Source organism: Ranitomeya imitator, chromosome 3 (assembly GCF_032444005.1).
Source record: "Ranitomeya imitator isolate aRanImi1 chromosome 3, aRanImi1.pri, whole genome shotgun sequence".
Taxonomy (NCBI): Eukaryota; Metazoa; Chordata; class Amphibia; order Anura; family Dendrobatidae; genus Ranitomeya; species Ranitomeya imitator.
Window position 1 is genome coordinate 51,029,715 of NC_091284.1, and position 15,476 is coordinate 51,045,190.

The 15,476-nt window shown below is 43.2% G+C and overlaps 1 protein-coding gene across 4 annotated transcripts in view; it reads left to right on the forward strand.

The window, feature by feature from the left end:
• The window catches only part of APP (amyloid beta precursor protein), a 318,149-nt gene that overhangs the window by 252,653 nt on the left and 50,020 nt on the right, over nucleotides 1-15,476 (forward strand). For 2 of the 4 annotated variants that reach the window (XM_069760867.1, XM_069760871.1), the window contains exons 7-8: nucleotides 2,022-2,189; nucleotides 14,233-14,366. In XM_069760867.1, coding sequence (XP_069616968.1) covers nucleotides 2,022-2,189; nucleotides 14,233-14,366 — 302 coding nt within the window. The remainder of the gene's footprint in view (nucleotides 1-2,021; nucleotides 2,190-14,232; nucleotides 14,367-15,476) is intronic. The other 2 variants (XM_069760868.1, XM_069760870.1) reach the window with 1 other exon arrangement.

The following is a 15,476-nucleotide window of genomic DNA, read 5'->3' on the forward strand; positions in this document are numbered from 1 at the left end:
GTCCACATAGTATATAGCACAGCCCACGTAGTATATAACATAGCCACGTATTATATTACACAGCCCACGTAGTATATAGCACAGCCACGTAGTATATTGCACAGCCGACGCAGTATATAACAGCCCACGCAGTATATTACAGCCACGTAATATATTTCACAGCCCGCGTAGTATATTGCACAGCTGACGTAGTATATAACACAGCCCATGCTTACCCTCCGACGGCCCCCGGATCCAGCCCAAGCCTTTCCCGCTCCTCGCGCGCCGCTCCAGTCCCAAGCAGCAATAACACGTGATGATGTAGAGGTCTCGCGAGACCGCTACGTCATCTCCGGTCATTGCCGCATAGGCAGCATCAATAGTAAATGTTGGTCACACAGAGGGTTAATGGCAGCGTTAACGGACTGCCTTAGACCGCGTTATGCCGTGGTGTAAGGCAGTCCTTTTAACGCTATGTGGGCGCTGACTGGGGGGGGGGGGGGAGTATGGAGGGGGCACTGACTGCAGGGGAGTAGGGAGGGGCCAATTCACGGCCGGACTGTGCCCGTCGCTGATTGGTCACGGCCGCATAAATCAGCAACGTGGGATTTCCGTGACAGACGGAAGTGCCCCTTAGACGATTATATAGATAGATATACCAGAACTAAGTACATAAGGCTGGAAAGCTTGGCCCATAAAGCATATAAGTCACTTATTCACAGGATAGGTGATAAATATATGATCGCTTGGAGTCTGACTCCCACCCATCACAAGAAGAAGGGTCTCAAAATCCCCCTGTGTAAATGGAGCCGTAGTGAGCATGTGCAGGTACTGCTCTATTCACTGTCTATAGGAGTGGTGGCCGCACATGCTCACTAGCACACAATTCACACAGGGGAATTGGTCGCTCTCAGAATCGGTGGAGTGTTAACAGCCTAACCCCCAGTAATAATATATGTGTTGTGGATAGTTGATAAATATTGTTTATGGGACAACCCCTTTAACATTTAAAGCTCAGGATCTGGGCTTCCACGTAATGAAAGGTTTTATTATATACAATTCTTCCTAGATGAGCAATATCCTTGCATCTTCCTGCTCCATGGATCTTCTGCATTGACACAAGCATACACATTTAATTCCTATTGTTAGAAGAAATGTACCTATTTACTCTCTATAATCCAGCCCTGCCAAAAATAAAAATAAAAAATGGCCAAAGGCCGAAAATGGTTCTAGGCTGAGTTATTTTTTTATTCTCCTGCAGATTTCTTAATTTGAATACACTACAAGCTGCTCGATGCTTTTCTCAGGTCAGTCTGAAGCCCCTCTCACTCCTCTCGTTTCGTAAAAGGTCATTCAAGCCTAAATCGAATCAAAAACCGTCAATTAAATAAAGTCAGATTTGAGCTTAAATTTCCATTTAGGAGAGGAGAGGAAGGTTCGGGTGGCTGAGAACAGGAAGGCGGCTTTGAGATGGACACTGAACAGAATCGAGCAGCTTGCAGTGTAATGTAAAACATGCAAGCTGCAAAAGAAAAAAGGTGAAACTTGTAGTTAAAACCAGGTACAGTGCATTAAACGAAACATGTAAAATTGTACATGGCTGTGGAAATCTGTGCAATGGAGAAACAAAATGGTAGAAATTGATCATGCTAAGTGCAGACATCTAGTATAAAGTATGCAGGCAGCCTAAAGTTTACATACATAGTATTGGATAGTCCTTCTTTAGTCTCATTTTTTCTGCAAATGTTTTGACCAAATGTGACATTCAAAAACAAAGTTATATCTTTTAGCATTTTGTATTGCACAGATTACTTTCTAGAGTTTTTCTGTCTACATAGTTTGGTCCTAAGGTCCATGGGTTGGCAGCAGAAAGGTATCCAAATATCCTGGTGGAACTCATCACCAAGGTTTTGAGTCATTGATACTTACCAGAAAGATTGAGATGTTTAGCTGGTCCATTCCATTAAACAAATCATTCTGTAGATATATATATATATATTTGTACGTATACTAAACCTAGTTCCTCCAAATCTTATAAATAGAGGTATGCTCTGAGCAAGCTGAGACTGGTCCTTGTCGAGCAATGATCACCCGCTGGTTCTATGATGTCACTGAAAGGAAATGCGTACAGTTCATTTATGGCGGATGTGGAGGGAACCGGAACAACTTTGATTCGGAGGAATACTGCATGGCAGTCTGTGGCAACGTCAGTAAGTGGACCTCTCCAAATTGTGGCAACCTACCACCACAGGCTCTGCTCCCTATAACCACCTGCATTCTGTTCGTCCACAATGGCCCCGTCACTAACCTTTTCCAGTTCCTGATGTTAACCGCTTCTTTCTCCTTATGTTTTGTTTTATTTTACCTTATTACCGCCATTGAGCGGAAGCACGAATAATGGCAGATCTGTGTTGTGTGTGTTTGACTAACACATCGGCTGTGCACTCCGAGGCACTAACACTTCTACTGCCTTTGGGACTTTTTTTTTTTCATAAACATTTTTTAGTAGTTTATCTCTCGCCAGATAATTATTGTTCCCGCGGAAGAGTTTGTGTCTGGAAATTTATGAGGATGCACTTAGTAAGTTAATTAAGGTGATGAATGCAAAAGATGAACTTCATATTTTAAGCAGATGAAGCCGGGTTGCTTCTGTTCTCTTGGAAACAGTTTAGTAAGAATAATAGAATATGGATTAGGGAAAGCTCATCATTTTCTGGGGCTGTCACATATACTTAAATTTTTCCCTTGGTTTAGCGGACATTAATCATTTATGTCCCAATCACATGCATGCACTTTGCTAAGATACCATTTAAAATTCTCTCTGTGCATATCCGACTAAATTGTTCGTCTGTCTTTTATATCGGTCTAAGATAAATATTAAGAGATGATTGTATAAAAGCATTCATGCTGTCAGACTTTACTTATGCGACCAGGTAAATTCGGAGAGCCGGCTGTCAATCAGCAGTGGCACCCCGTCGACAGAGCAGAAGAGATGGAACTGATCTGTCGACGTGATGCCATAGGAAGCAGGAGAATTCGCCAAAGCGCACTGGTTTTCCCTGAAAATCTGATTTGCTTGAAGTTATTCTCCATGGATTGAATATTCCCTGTTATGCTGTGAGGTCCTGTCATACCCCGTAGCATAATAAAGGAAAGGTGTAAACGGAAAAAAAGACTCATACTCCGCTCTCCGGCTACTCCTCCGGCTCCTTGCCCGATGGCTGGTCCTCCACACCTCCGTTGCGCTACATCTCTGAGCGGGGCTTTTGGCTGTTAGCATGCAAAGTGAACTTCCTGGGCCTACTTACCTAGCCAGAAACCCCGGTCTAGAGTTAATATCTTGGCAGAGATGTAACACAAGTAAACACCGGGCTGAAGATGAGGTGTGGTGGATGACCAGACAGCTGGCAAGGAGCAGGAAAGGTGGCCAGAGGGGTGAGCGGCCAGCTGCCAGAATTCCTAGCTCAGTTTTTACTCACGGCAGTGACTTGCAGTAGACCCAGGAGCATGTGCGGTGAACTTTAGGGCCTGCTCGCAAGCTGAAGCCCCAGCCTAGAGTGAACTCCTTGCCTGAGATGAGGCGTGATGGTGGAACGGGGGCAGTTGGACAGATGACTGATGAGGTGAGTATGTATTTTTTTCTTTTTAACGTTTTGCTGGTTTTCTGCCTACCAGCAAGATGGCGGCTGTAGACTGAATTTTTTTTTTATCTGTTTTCCAGAATGTGGATTTTTTTTTTTTACATTTTAGTAGAATTAAATTTCACTTGCATTAGATTGTCCGCTAGTCCCTCCTTTCCTTGATCTAAGGTGTATGGGGCCCTAGTGGATGAAAGTGATGGGTAAGGAGCAAGGTAAAATGGTAGATGGAGAGCAAAGGTGAGTGACATATACAGAGGGATAGTCAGCGGTAGATGAAAAGCTGTAAATGGAGGAAAAGGAGAGCGTTTGACAGTGACCTATTGAGCGATAATGATGCTTCCTTACTTTTTTCCTTGACTCTTAATACCCCAAGATGACTGGTAGAAGATGGCTAGCATTGAAGAAAAAAACATGATTTTTACAGTATTCTCTCTGGAAATGATCATGCTATATGTAGCCTCCCTGCGGACTTGATGTGTTTCGAGATGATCATTAAAAATTGAGATCCTTAACAAAATTCTAGGAAAGGAAAGAGTGAATATGTGTATGTGGAGAGCAAGAGCGCAGAGGGAGAGTATGAGGCAGATGAAAAAATGGTGCAAGGGAGAGTGTTGGGGAGAGTATGGTTGGTAGCGAGCTAGTGAGTGTTAGGGCTCATTTCCACTTGTGAGGAACACGTCCGTGTCTCGCATGTGGAAACGAAGCTCTGGCGCCGGCACTCCAGAGCGGAGCGTGCGGCTCCATGTGTTGCTATGCGGCCGCACGCTCCGTTCCACAGTGCCGGCGCCAAAGCTTCGTTTCCACATGCGAGACACGGACGTGTTTATCGCAAGTGGAAACAAGCCCTTAGTCGGAGAGGTGAACGGATGAGCCATAGATGGAATGGAAACCAAACAACTAGGGGGTGAGCAGTAGATGGAGAGTGACCAGTCGGGGAGTAGGGAGAACTGTTGTTGGAGAGTGAAGGAACGTGGTAAATTGAGTGTGATGGACACTCGTAAGAGAGATAATGGAAAAAGATGTGAATAAGAGGACTAAGGGCAGCAGTAACCACAGAGAGAGGCTGAGTGAGCAATAGTCATGGCAGATGCCAGACAGATTGAGGCGAGAGATGATAGAGATGTGCTTTAACATTTTCAGAATAGAATATTAACCTGCATTATAATATTCATTCTGCCGAGATTCATTTTTCAGTAATGAATGGTAAGCATCTATCATTAGACTCTATATTGCAGTACTTAAGCATGCATGAGTTTAACCTTTTAATACAGGCTTTCTGAAATCGGGCAACATAAATTTTACATTCAGACATCATTCAAAGAAAGGTGCAGATTATGTGAAACGAGGAGCGTGATGAGAATGTATCATTCCTCAATAACATTGCATGTCTCTCTTTTTTCTTTCCCCTCAATTTGCAGTCCAGGGTTGACTTGCAGTCACTATGTTCAAGATATAGATTGTCATAGCAGATGTTTGTACTCTGCATCAACCGGCTATTTTGTATATGGTACTGAGGTCGTGCAGAGGTCTTCCTCTCAAGGTTATAAATTGAAAAAATTATGGAATACCACTTTTACAGTAGAAAGATACTATATGCTACAGAGGCAATACTGTGGTAACAGTTAAACTCGTCCATGTCTTGATCCTACTATTGATCCTGGAATGCCATTGCTTCACCTGCCAATATCCAATGGCTGGCTTGCCCTGAAAGTGAAGCCCACATCTCTGTATGCAGTGTGACAGACAGGAGAGCAGGAGCAGAAAGACAGACCCACTTCCTGTACATAGAAAAGGATATGCCCCCATTTCCTGTAGAGACAGCTACACTCCCCCACTTCCTGTTGAGAGACAAGGATACCACCCGACTTCCAGTAGAGAAACAAGGACATGCCTCCACTAACTGTAGAGAGACAATGGAATGATCCCACTTCCTGTAGACGAACAAGGACATACCCCAACTACCTGTAGAGGGACAAGAATACGCCCCCACTTCCTGTAGAGGGGCAAGGACATCCCTCCACTTTTTATGGAGAGACGAGGACAAGCCCTCACTTCCTTTAGAGAAACGAGGATATGCTCCCACTTCCTGTAGAGCAAGGTTGGGGAACCTCAGACTCATAGGCCGTTTACGGCCCTCAATGACCTTTTATCCAGCCCCCAGGCAGATTCCGGTGGATGGCAGTTTTTGGGCTGGCAGTTGTATTTTGATGGCTGCCGGCCCATTAATTTTTTTCTTGCTCTGCGAGCACATGTATGCAGTGTTCACTACTGAATGCTGAGACGCGTGCAATGAATAACTATGTCCTGACATCAGTGCCAACGTCAAGACGTACTTTCTGGGTGGACTTGGATCGCAATTTATATGGCCCTGAAGGATGATATAAATATCCAAATGGCCCTTAGCAGAAAAAAATATTCCTCACCCCTGCTGTAGAGATTAGGACATGCTCCTGCTTTCTGTAGAGAGAGACGAGGACATGACCCCACCTCCTGTAGAGAGACGAGGCCATGCTCCACTTCCTGTAGAGAGACAAGGCCATGCCCCACTTCCTGTAGAGAGATGAGGACATGCCTCCACTTCCTTTAGAAAGACGAGGACATGCCCCGAATTCCTTTAGAGAGACGAGGACATGCCCCCACTTCCTGTAGAGAGACGAGGACATGCTGCCACTTTTCTCTAGAGCAGTTTTTCCCAAACTCCAGTCCTCGTGGCCCCCAATAAATCATGTTTTCAGGATTTCCTCAGTATTACACAAGAGATGGAATAATCATCAAGACATCAGAAACTGTTCAATACTAAGGAAATCTTCAAAACATGACCTCTTGGGGCTGTAAGGACTGGAGTTTGGGAAACATTGCTCTAGATATACAGAGACATGCCTCCACTTCCTCTAGAGACGAGGACATGCTTCCACTTCCTCTACAGAGGCGAGGACATGCCCCCATTTGCTGTAATCCATCCGAACGTCTTCTACTGGATTCCAGTTGACAATACACAGTAAACCGCAAGGTAAAAGACACTGGTCGGCCCTTATAATGATTTTGGACGGTTTCTGTCATGCTGGGTGAAGTATTTAAGTGTGTGCACAACAACGGGAAGAGGGAAGGGGGAGCCCAAACACAAGGGAAGAGGGGAGTGGATACCTCCTAGGCAGATCTAAAATTCCCTTGTCTGCCCTATGCCCTAAACGTCCCTATATAGGTTCTGCACAAATCGCCGAGCAGGCACCTAATCCCTGCTAGACCCTAGCGATATGCCCTACATAGGGAGAGGACGGGGTTTGCACTAGCCAGTCCCCACTAAAACTAAAGACAGAGAGGGTAGATGGATGGGGGGGAAACACTTAGCTTGAAACCGAAATGTCACTCCAGTAATCCTCGTAGGGTCCTCTGGAAAGACACTAACCAACTGCTATACTGAGGCAAGTATTAGCGAACACCCACACGATGCTGCGGCAATTAAATGTTATTAAACCTTCAGCACAGTTGTGTGATTAGCAGCAGAAGGTAGAGGAAACTATTGGGTCTTAGAGGGATAAGTATATCGCTCCATAACAGAGATGCACAAATCAAGAAGGTGATTGAGCTAAACACAAAGACCTTCTACAGCCGGAACCAGGATGATTGTCTGTCACATCTGACTCACCCGTGACAGTTTGATACCAAAGGTTTATACATGAAGTCTATTTATCACATTATCAGTTGAGATCAAATTGTCTGAAAGTACAATGACAATTGAATCATTTTTAGAAATCCATATCTGATAAATTTCACAATTTGTCTTATTAAAAAAAAGTCTAAATGATATATATACCGTATTTTCCGCTTTTTAAGACGCACTTTATTTCCCCCAAATTTGGGAGGGAAATGGGGGTGCGTCTTACAAAGCGGATATACCACTTACAGGCTGGGATGAGGGGGTGTCCGCCTCCGCCGCTGTCACCTCGCCCGCCACCGCTGCTGCCCCGGGTGATGCTGGAGGCTCCGGTGCTGCGGGGGGCTCTGGCGACATTTTGTGAAAGACCAGAGTCCCCTGGCACTTCTTCCATGCGTTCCTGTATGACTGACTCCGGGAAAATGGTCGCCGGAATCTCGGGAGATGAGATTTCAGCGCTGAGATCTCATCTCTCGAGATTCCGGCGGCCATTTTCCCAGAGTCAGTCATACAGGAACGAATGGAAGATCTCATCTCTCGAGATTCCGGCGGCCATTTTCCCGGAGTCAGTCATACAGGAACGAATGGAAGAAGTTCCGGGGGGCTCTGATCTTTCGCAAAATGTCGCCAGAGCCCCCCACAGCACCGGTGACAGCCCTGCAGACCCCCTCATCCCAGCCTGCAGCACAGGAGCCCCCTGCAGACCCCCTCATCCCAGCCTGCAGCACAGGAGCCTCCTGCAGCACCGGAGCCCCCCTGCAGACCCTGTCATCCCAGCCTGCAGCACAGGAGCCCCCTGCAGACCCCCTCATCCCAGCCTGCAGCACAGGAGCCTCCTGCAGCACCGGAGCCCCCCTGCAGACCCTGTCATCCCAGCCTGCAGCACAGGAGCCCCCTGCAGACCCCCTCATCCCAGCCTGCAGCACAGGAGCCTCCTGCAGCACCGGAGCCCCCCTGCAGACCCTGTCATCCCAGCCTGCAGCACAGAAGCCCCCCTGCAGACCCCTCTCATCCCAGCCTGCAGCAATGCTCCACTCCTGCCTCCAGTAACGACCCTGGGACCCTGATCCACCGCAGCCACAACCCCTGGTAAGTAATAAGACGCATGGATTATAAGACGCCCCACCAATTTATTAAAAAAAGTTTTTTCCTATTTTTCTCCTCAAAATTTGGGGTGCGTCTTATAATCCGGAGCGTCTTACAAAGCGAAAAATACGTTATATATTTCTTAAAAATGATTGAGTCGAATCAGTAACTGATAAATGCAGTTTGTCTGTGGTCATCGCTGTCAGCTGTGACACAGCAGTAACCTAGAGGTGGAACAAAACATTTCTCCAACATTGTGTTCCTGTAGAAATGTGGGCGAGTATACTTACAGATGTCTTGTCAAGAAAAGTAAATAGTGTTATTAATATGTTGGTTTTCTTGCCTTTTATATATTTTTTAAAAGTCTGGTTTGCCTGAGGCTTCATGTGTCTCCCAGCTGGAACATTAACTTTTGTAATGTATTGAGCAGTAATGATTTCAGGCCTTGGAGAGCTCTGAAGAAATGCATCAAACTAGGTACATATAGTTAGAGGATGAGATTGCTGAAAAAAACAAATGTCTTATAGCTTTTTTTTTTTGTTACAATAGAAAAACAAAAAATCTTGAAATAGGCTATTTCACCATTTTGTGCCTTTTTCCATTATAAAACTGTCCAAGATGATTTAAAGGGAACCTGATAGCTGATACCTGCTGCCGGAGACCCCAAAATGCTACCGCTCAGGGCTACAGTTCGCTCTGTAAAAAACATTAAAAAAAAACCTTGTGCATCTTTGTTGATTGAAAAATTTAAAAAAAATATACTGTATATGGCTGTCCTAAATATTGCTATTTTATTTTTGCTGGTAGTATTTTTTTTTAAACCAGAACAACAACAAAAAAGTTATAAATTTGTTATCCCTATAACTATAGTGACCTGTCTAATAGTTTCCAAATTATTTTTACTGTCTAGTGAACATTATAAAAACAAAACTCGAAAACCACAGCACAATTGCTGTTTTTGTTTTTCTTTTTTTTGTTATGAAATCCACCCAATTAGTTTTTAAGTAAAATGAATGGTGTCATTCAAAACTAGAAATTGTCCTGCAATAAACAAGCCCTCATACGGCTATGTGGATGAAAAAATAAAAAATATGGCTCCTAGAAGGCAAAAAGGAAAAAAAAAAAGACCCCCGAGGGGTTAAATAACAGACTTATCTGTGATGTTCCAGGATAGGAGTAGAATAAAGGGAAATCCACTCCTGATGTATACTGGGAGCTGTATATAGGAGCTGCCGGCTTACTTCTTACATACGGTACCTTGAGCGGATGGAGTGTACATCATTGGACTTGTAACCACCGATTGACCAAACCGCTGCACGGCCAGCTCTACCCTCACCTACTGTATCCTCACCCATCCCTTGTAGATTGTGAGCCCTCGCGGGCAGGGTCCTCTCTCCTCCTGTACCAGTTGTGACTTGTATTTTTCAAGATTATTGTACTTGTTTTATTATGTATACCCCTCCTCACATGTAAAGCGCCATGGAATAAATGGCGCTATAATAATAAATAATAATAATAATAAATTGGACTTGCGGTTGCGGCTCCGGCAGGACGTTCGTTAGCTGTCGACATCGGATGTTGCTGAATGTTTTGACAACAACATGAGCATCAAAAAGAAAAAGACTCGCAACAGCAGTCAGAAGGAAACTCAAGACATAATCAAAGTATTACATAAGGGATTTGATGTTTTCCTTTCTGTTGACCCGCAGTGTTCCGGAACAAGAACACAACTCCCAGTTTTACCAATTATTTCCTCCAGTTGCGATGACTTCACATGATACATAATACATCAATAGACACACAGAAAGTATACATCTAATCTGACATAATGCATCCCGTACTGTTCCTTACAAGGTAAACAATAGGATTGTACAAATGCTCTACCGGGCCAAACCAGGTCATTGTGTGGAGACGAGGGGCTTCCAGACACCTCCGATGCTGCTGTCCTACTCCTGTGGGACGTAATTAAAGGGACAACAGCATTTCCGGTGTCTAATCACTGCACATTTTTTATTGAATATTTGTCTCCATGAATGGCCGGTGTTAAGGAGGTTGTGTGATTAGAGCAATAAAACAAACAAAACAAAAAAAAGATCTGCCAGCTCCAATTTTGTTGGTGGGTAGTATTACCATACACCGCCACTGGTGGCGCTTTTAACAAAAAAAAAATGGAAAGGGTGCCATCCTGTATGAGATATTAGCTCAGATTTACCGACAGATCTTATACAGAAAAAAAAAAACACAGATAAATTCCCTAGAAAATGCCAGTTTCGATAATATTAATAATGATGTTTTCATTTATTAATAACAATTCTCATCTATGGCTGGCTTAATAAAGGGGTTATCTATTACGGTGATATAAATGAATGCTCTATCTACTGCCAGAGCAGCTGATCGGTGGGGGATTTGCCAGGTCCTGGATCCCTATCGATCTAATATTGAGGACTTATCCGAAAGGATAGTTCATCAATATCATCGTAATGAACAATCCGTTTAATACTGTATACTATTTTTTAAGCTTATGGTTAAGCCTTTTGGGAAAAAAATGAATATATGTATGCATGTGGAAATACAGCTGCTTCTCACAAAATTAAAATATCAAAATTAATTTATTTCAGTTCTTCAATACAATAAGTGAAACTCATATATTATATAGAGTCATTACAAACAGAGTGATCTATTTCAAGTGTTTATTTCTGTTAATGTTGATGATTATGGCTTACAGCCAATGAAAACCCAAAATTAAACCTCAGTAAATTAGAATACTTTATAACACCAGCTTGAAAAGAAATGATTTTAAAATTTGAAATATTGGCCTACTGAAATGTATGTTCAGTAAATGCACTCAATCCTTGGTCGGGGCTCCTTTGGCATCAATTACTGCATCAATGCGGCGTGGCATGGAGGTGATCAGTCTGCGGCACTGCTGAGGGGTTATGGAAGCCCAGGTTGCTTTGATAGCAGCCTTCAGCTCGTCTGCATTGTTGGGTCTGGTGTCTCCATCTTCCTCTTGACAATACTCCATAGATTCTCTATGGGGTTAAGGTCAGGCGAGTTTGCTGCCAATCAAGCAGTCTTACTGTTGTTTTTACACCAGGTATTGGTACTTTTGGCAGTGTGGACAAGTGCTAAGTCCTGCTGGAGAATGAAATTTCCATCTCCAATAAGCTTGTCAGCAGAGGGAAGCATGAAGTGCTCTAAAATGTCCTAGTAGACGGCTGCACTTACTTTGGTCTTGATAAAACACAGTGGTCCTACACCAGGGGATGACATGGCTCCACAAACCATCACTGATTGTGGAAACCTCACACTACACCTCAAGCAGCTTGGGTTGTGGCCTCTCCACTCCTCCTCCAGACTCTGGGACCTTTATTTCCAAATAAAATGCAAAATTTACTTTCATCTGAAAACTACACCTTGGACCACCGAGCAACAGTCCAGTTCTTTTTCTCCTTGGCCCAGGTAAGACGCTTCTGGCATTGTCTATTGGTCATGAGTGGTTTGACACAAGGAATGCGACACTTGTAGCCCATGTCCTGGATATATCTGTGTGTGGTGGCTCTTGAAGCAATGACTCCAGCAGCAGTCCACTCCTTGTGAATCTCCCCCAAATTTTTGAATGGCCTTTTCTTAACAATCCTTTCAAGGCTGCGGTTATCCCTGTTGCTTGTGCACCTTTTTCTGCCACACTTTTTCCTTCCACTCAACTTTCCATTAATATGCTTGGATACAGCACTCTGTGAGCAGCCAGTTTAGCAATGACCTTTTGTGGCTTACCCTCCATGTGGAGTGTGACATTGATGGCCTTCTGGACATCTGTCAAGTCATTAGTCTTCCCCATGATTGTGGAGCCTACTGAAACAGATTTATGGACCTTTTTAAACGCTTTGTAAACCTTTGCAGGTCTTTTTTGTTTATTAATCTAATTTACTGAGAAAATGACTTTTGGGTTTTCATTGGCTGTAAGCCATAATCATCAGAATTAACAGAAATAAACACTTGAAATAGATCACTCTGTTTGTAATGACTCTATATAAAAGTTTCACTTTTTGTATTGAAGAACTGATATAAATTAAACAATGTAGCTCCGAGTCAATCACACTTCTGTGAAATCAACCTGTCCAGTTATTAAACACCATTTCTCCTGCTGTTATGCAAATGTAACAGACAACAGGTAGAAATTAGTAAGACAACCGCTATGAAAGGAGTGGCTCTGCAGGGGGTGTTTTGGTCACTTTTGCATTTTGGCATCACTCAACCCTAGAAGTACTGTATAATAGCATGAGGCAGTGTCTACAACCCACAGAAATTGCTCAGGTAGTGCAGCTCATCCAGGATGGCACATCAATGCGAGCTGTGGCAAAAAGGGTAGCTGTGTCTGTCAGCACAGGGTGTCCAGGGTGTGGAGCAGATACTTTGAAAAGACCATTTGACACCATTTGGCTTTTACAGGCTTTTTATCTCCTTACAACTTTGATGTGTTCTGTGGCCATAAATCAGCCGATAGGAGCTCTGAAAAAGACAGATAAGATCTGCAAACTCTCTCGTCAGCATGATCTCATTGACCGACCCAATTGCAAAAATAATTCTTATCCCCACACAAAAGTATTTAAGGAAAAAAAAAAAGTCCCCAAATGTGGACAACCCCTTTTAACTATTAAAGGTTTATAAGTGGCATTTGTAACCAAGCCCTGAAGGCAAGGAGGCAAATTGTTGCCCTCCATTCCATTCGAGGCTACCAGTACTATAAATACCACATGATTATAGGGAGACCCTTGCAACAGATTTTTCTCCAGAGCCCAGGAGCCTCGAGCGTCACAAATGCTTAAAACCTATGAGATCAATGGCCTTTTTATAAGTGCAGCTATATACATGTGTATATATAGAGGGGACGTGTATGACTTTATTCTGTGTACTGTGCCTTAGAATATGTTGGTGACATAGAGATTGCAGAATGCGCTCACTGGCAGAATCTCCATTTATTCTACAGCCAGCAATAGGCAATGTGACACAGAGACTTTAGAAGACAAAAGGGTGCAACATTTTTAATTACACTCAATTTTTTTTTTATCCACAAATACATTCATTTAATAATATAGATGTGATTAAAAAAAGATACAGGCTGCAAATCTACGCATCTTCAGCTTAGACACCTTAACAAAAAAAAATCCTTAAAGGAGTTGCCCGCTTGGTTCAATGTCAAAAGCAAATCTCAATTTACTCACCCTCCTCCGTTTTAGCACAGTCTCTGTCAATGCCCCTGTGAACAGCGCTGCAGCAAATCACCAAGCTCGGCGGATTGTGATTGCGCCATCCACAGTGACAGAGACGCCTAACTCAGTGATTGGCTGCAGCGCTGTTAACGTGACATCACAGGAGCAGCCCCAGAGACACAACGCTGTTCGCTTTAAGGGAAAATAATGCCCTGGGTTTTTGTTTTTTTTTAACAATACAATGAGCCAGCAGGATAATTTTTCTAAAAGGCGAGTGCCCGTTTAATTTTTCTGAGCTTTGCTGTTGTGCACATCAGTGATGTCATCTCTGGGAGTAATGGTGTCACTATTTAAGTAATGGGCCAAAAGTTAAAGAACAATACAAGATCCCGAGAGGATGACTCCAGATCAAGGATATCTTTTTATTTTTGTGGTAGTGGGAATGCTTTTTAATGTATTTAGTTGTATGATATGTCATGGTCCTGTATAACGCACCTTCCCTAATTTTAAGTGTTTCTTTATTAACCCTCTTCTGATGGAATTTTCATTAGCCGCTTCAGCAAACCTTCTAACCCTGTTTGCGAATGCTGAATGTCGTCATTCTATGTTATGTTCTCGCGTATTTCTACTGACTTTTTAATCTTGTCTAAATGTCTAGTTCCCACCACTGCCGCCAGCACCCCCGATGCCGTTGACAAATACCTAGAGAATCCTAATGATGAAAATGAGCATGATCGATTCCAGAAAGCCAAAGAGCGTCTTGAGGGCAAACACCGGGAGAGAATGTCTGAGGTAATTTGTTAGGCAGTGCTGCCGTGGTATATGTCTGTCTGACACTGTTGTATTTATATAGGAAGATAAAGTCACCATTAAAATCATTTAAAGGGAATCTGTCAGTAGGATCAACCCTCCTAAGTCATGTATATGGGCATGCAGGTCATAGGAAGCTGAATAAAATGATACCTTGATATCCACAAGCAAATGTCTTATTCCAGAGAAATCCACATTCTTCTTAATATGTAAATGAGCTGTTAAGATCTATGGGCCGGACATAGATCTCCCTGAGAATCTGCCTCCAGAGCTTATTATAAATGACAGGAGGCATTACCAGTTTGAGACATGTAGATCAGGAGAGTGGGCTGTCAGTCATTACATGTCTCACACTGATAACAACCCCTTTCAGTTAAAATATACTCTGGAGGCAGATTCTCCTGGAGATGTATGTCCGGCCCATAGATCTTAACAGATCATTTATATATTAAGAGAAATGCTGATTTCTCTGTAATAAAATATCAGATCGCAGATATCAAGGAATCATTTTACTGAGCTTCCTATAGCCAGCATGCCCATATAGACGGCTTAGGAAGGAGGATCCTATTGACAGACAGATTCCCTTTAACCCCCATTGCAAATTAGTTTTATTAAACAAATCAAACAAGAACAATGGAAATAATTGAAAATAACTAATATAACAAGTGGTTTCTCCAAAGTAACACAAAAATGCAGCTTTTACTGACTTCTACAGGCTCAGAGTTATCTTCTCTGTATTACGTAATAGAGCCTACTGTAAATATGATGCACAGTGAGACACCAGCTCTGACAGCGATCCTGAGGAATATTAGCCTCTTCTTAATGGTTAATCACATCATTTCATTAGTATTCTTTGGTTTTCATACTGCAACTGCCTTCCTCAAATCCCATAAAAGTTTTTCTATTGGTTTCAAGTCATGTATCTGTGACGAGCACTGCAGAATCTAACAGGACATTTTCTGAAACCAATTATTTGTGGACTTCGAGCCACAGCCATGCTACGTTGTAGACAGCACTGAGCGACCATCATGCTTCACTATTCGCATCAGCAAGCCACCACCATGCTTCACTGTAGGCATCACTAAGCCACCG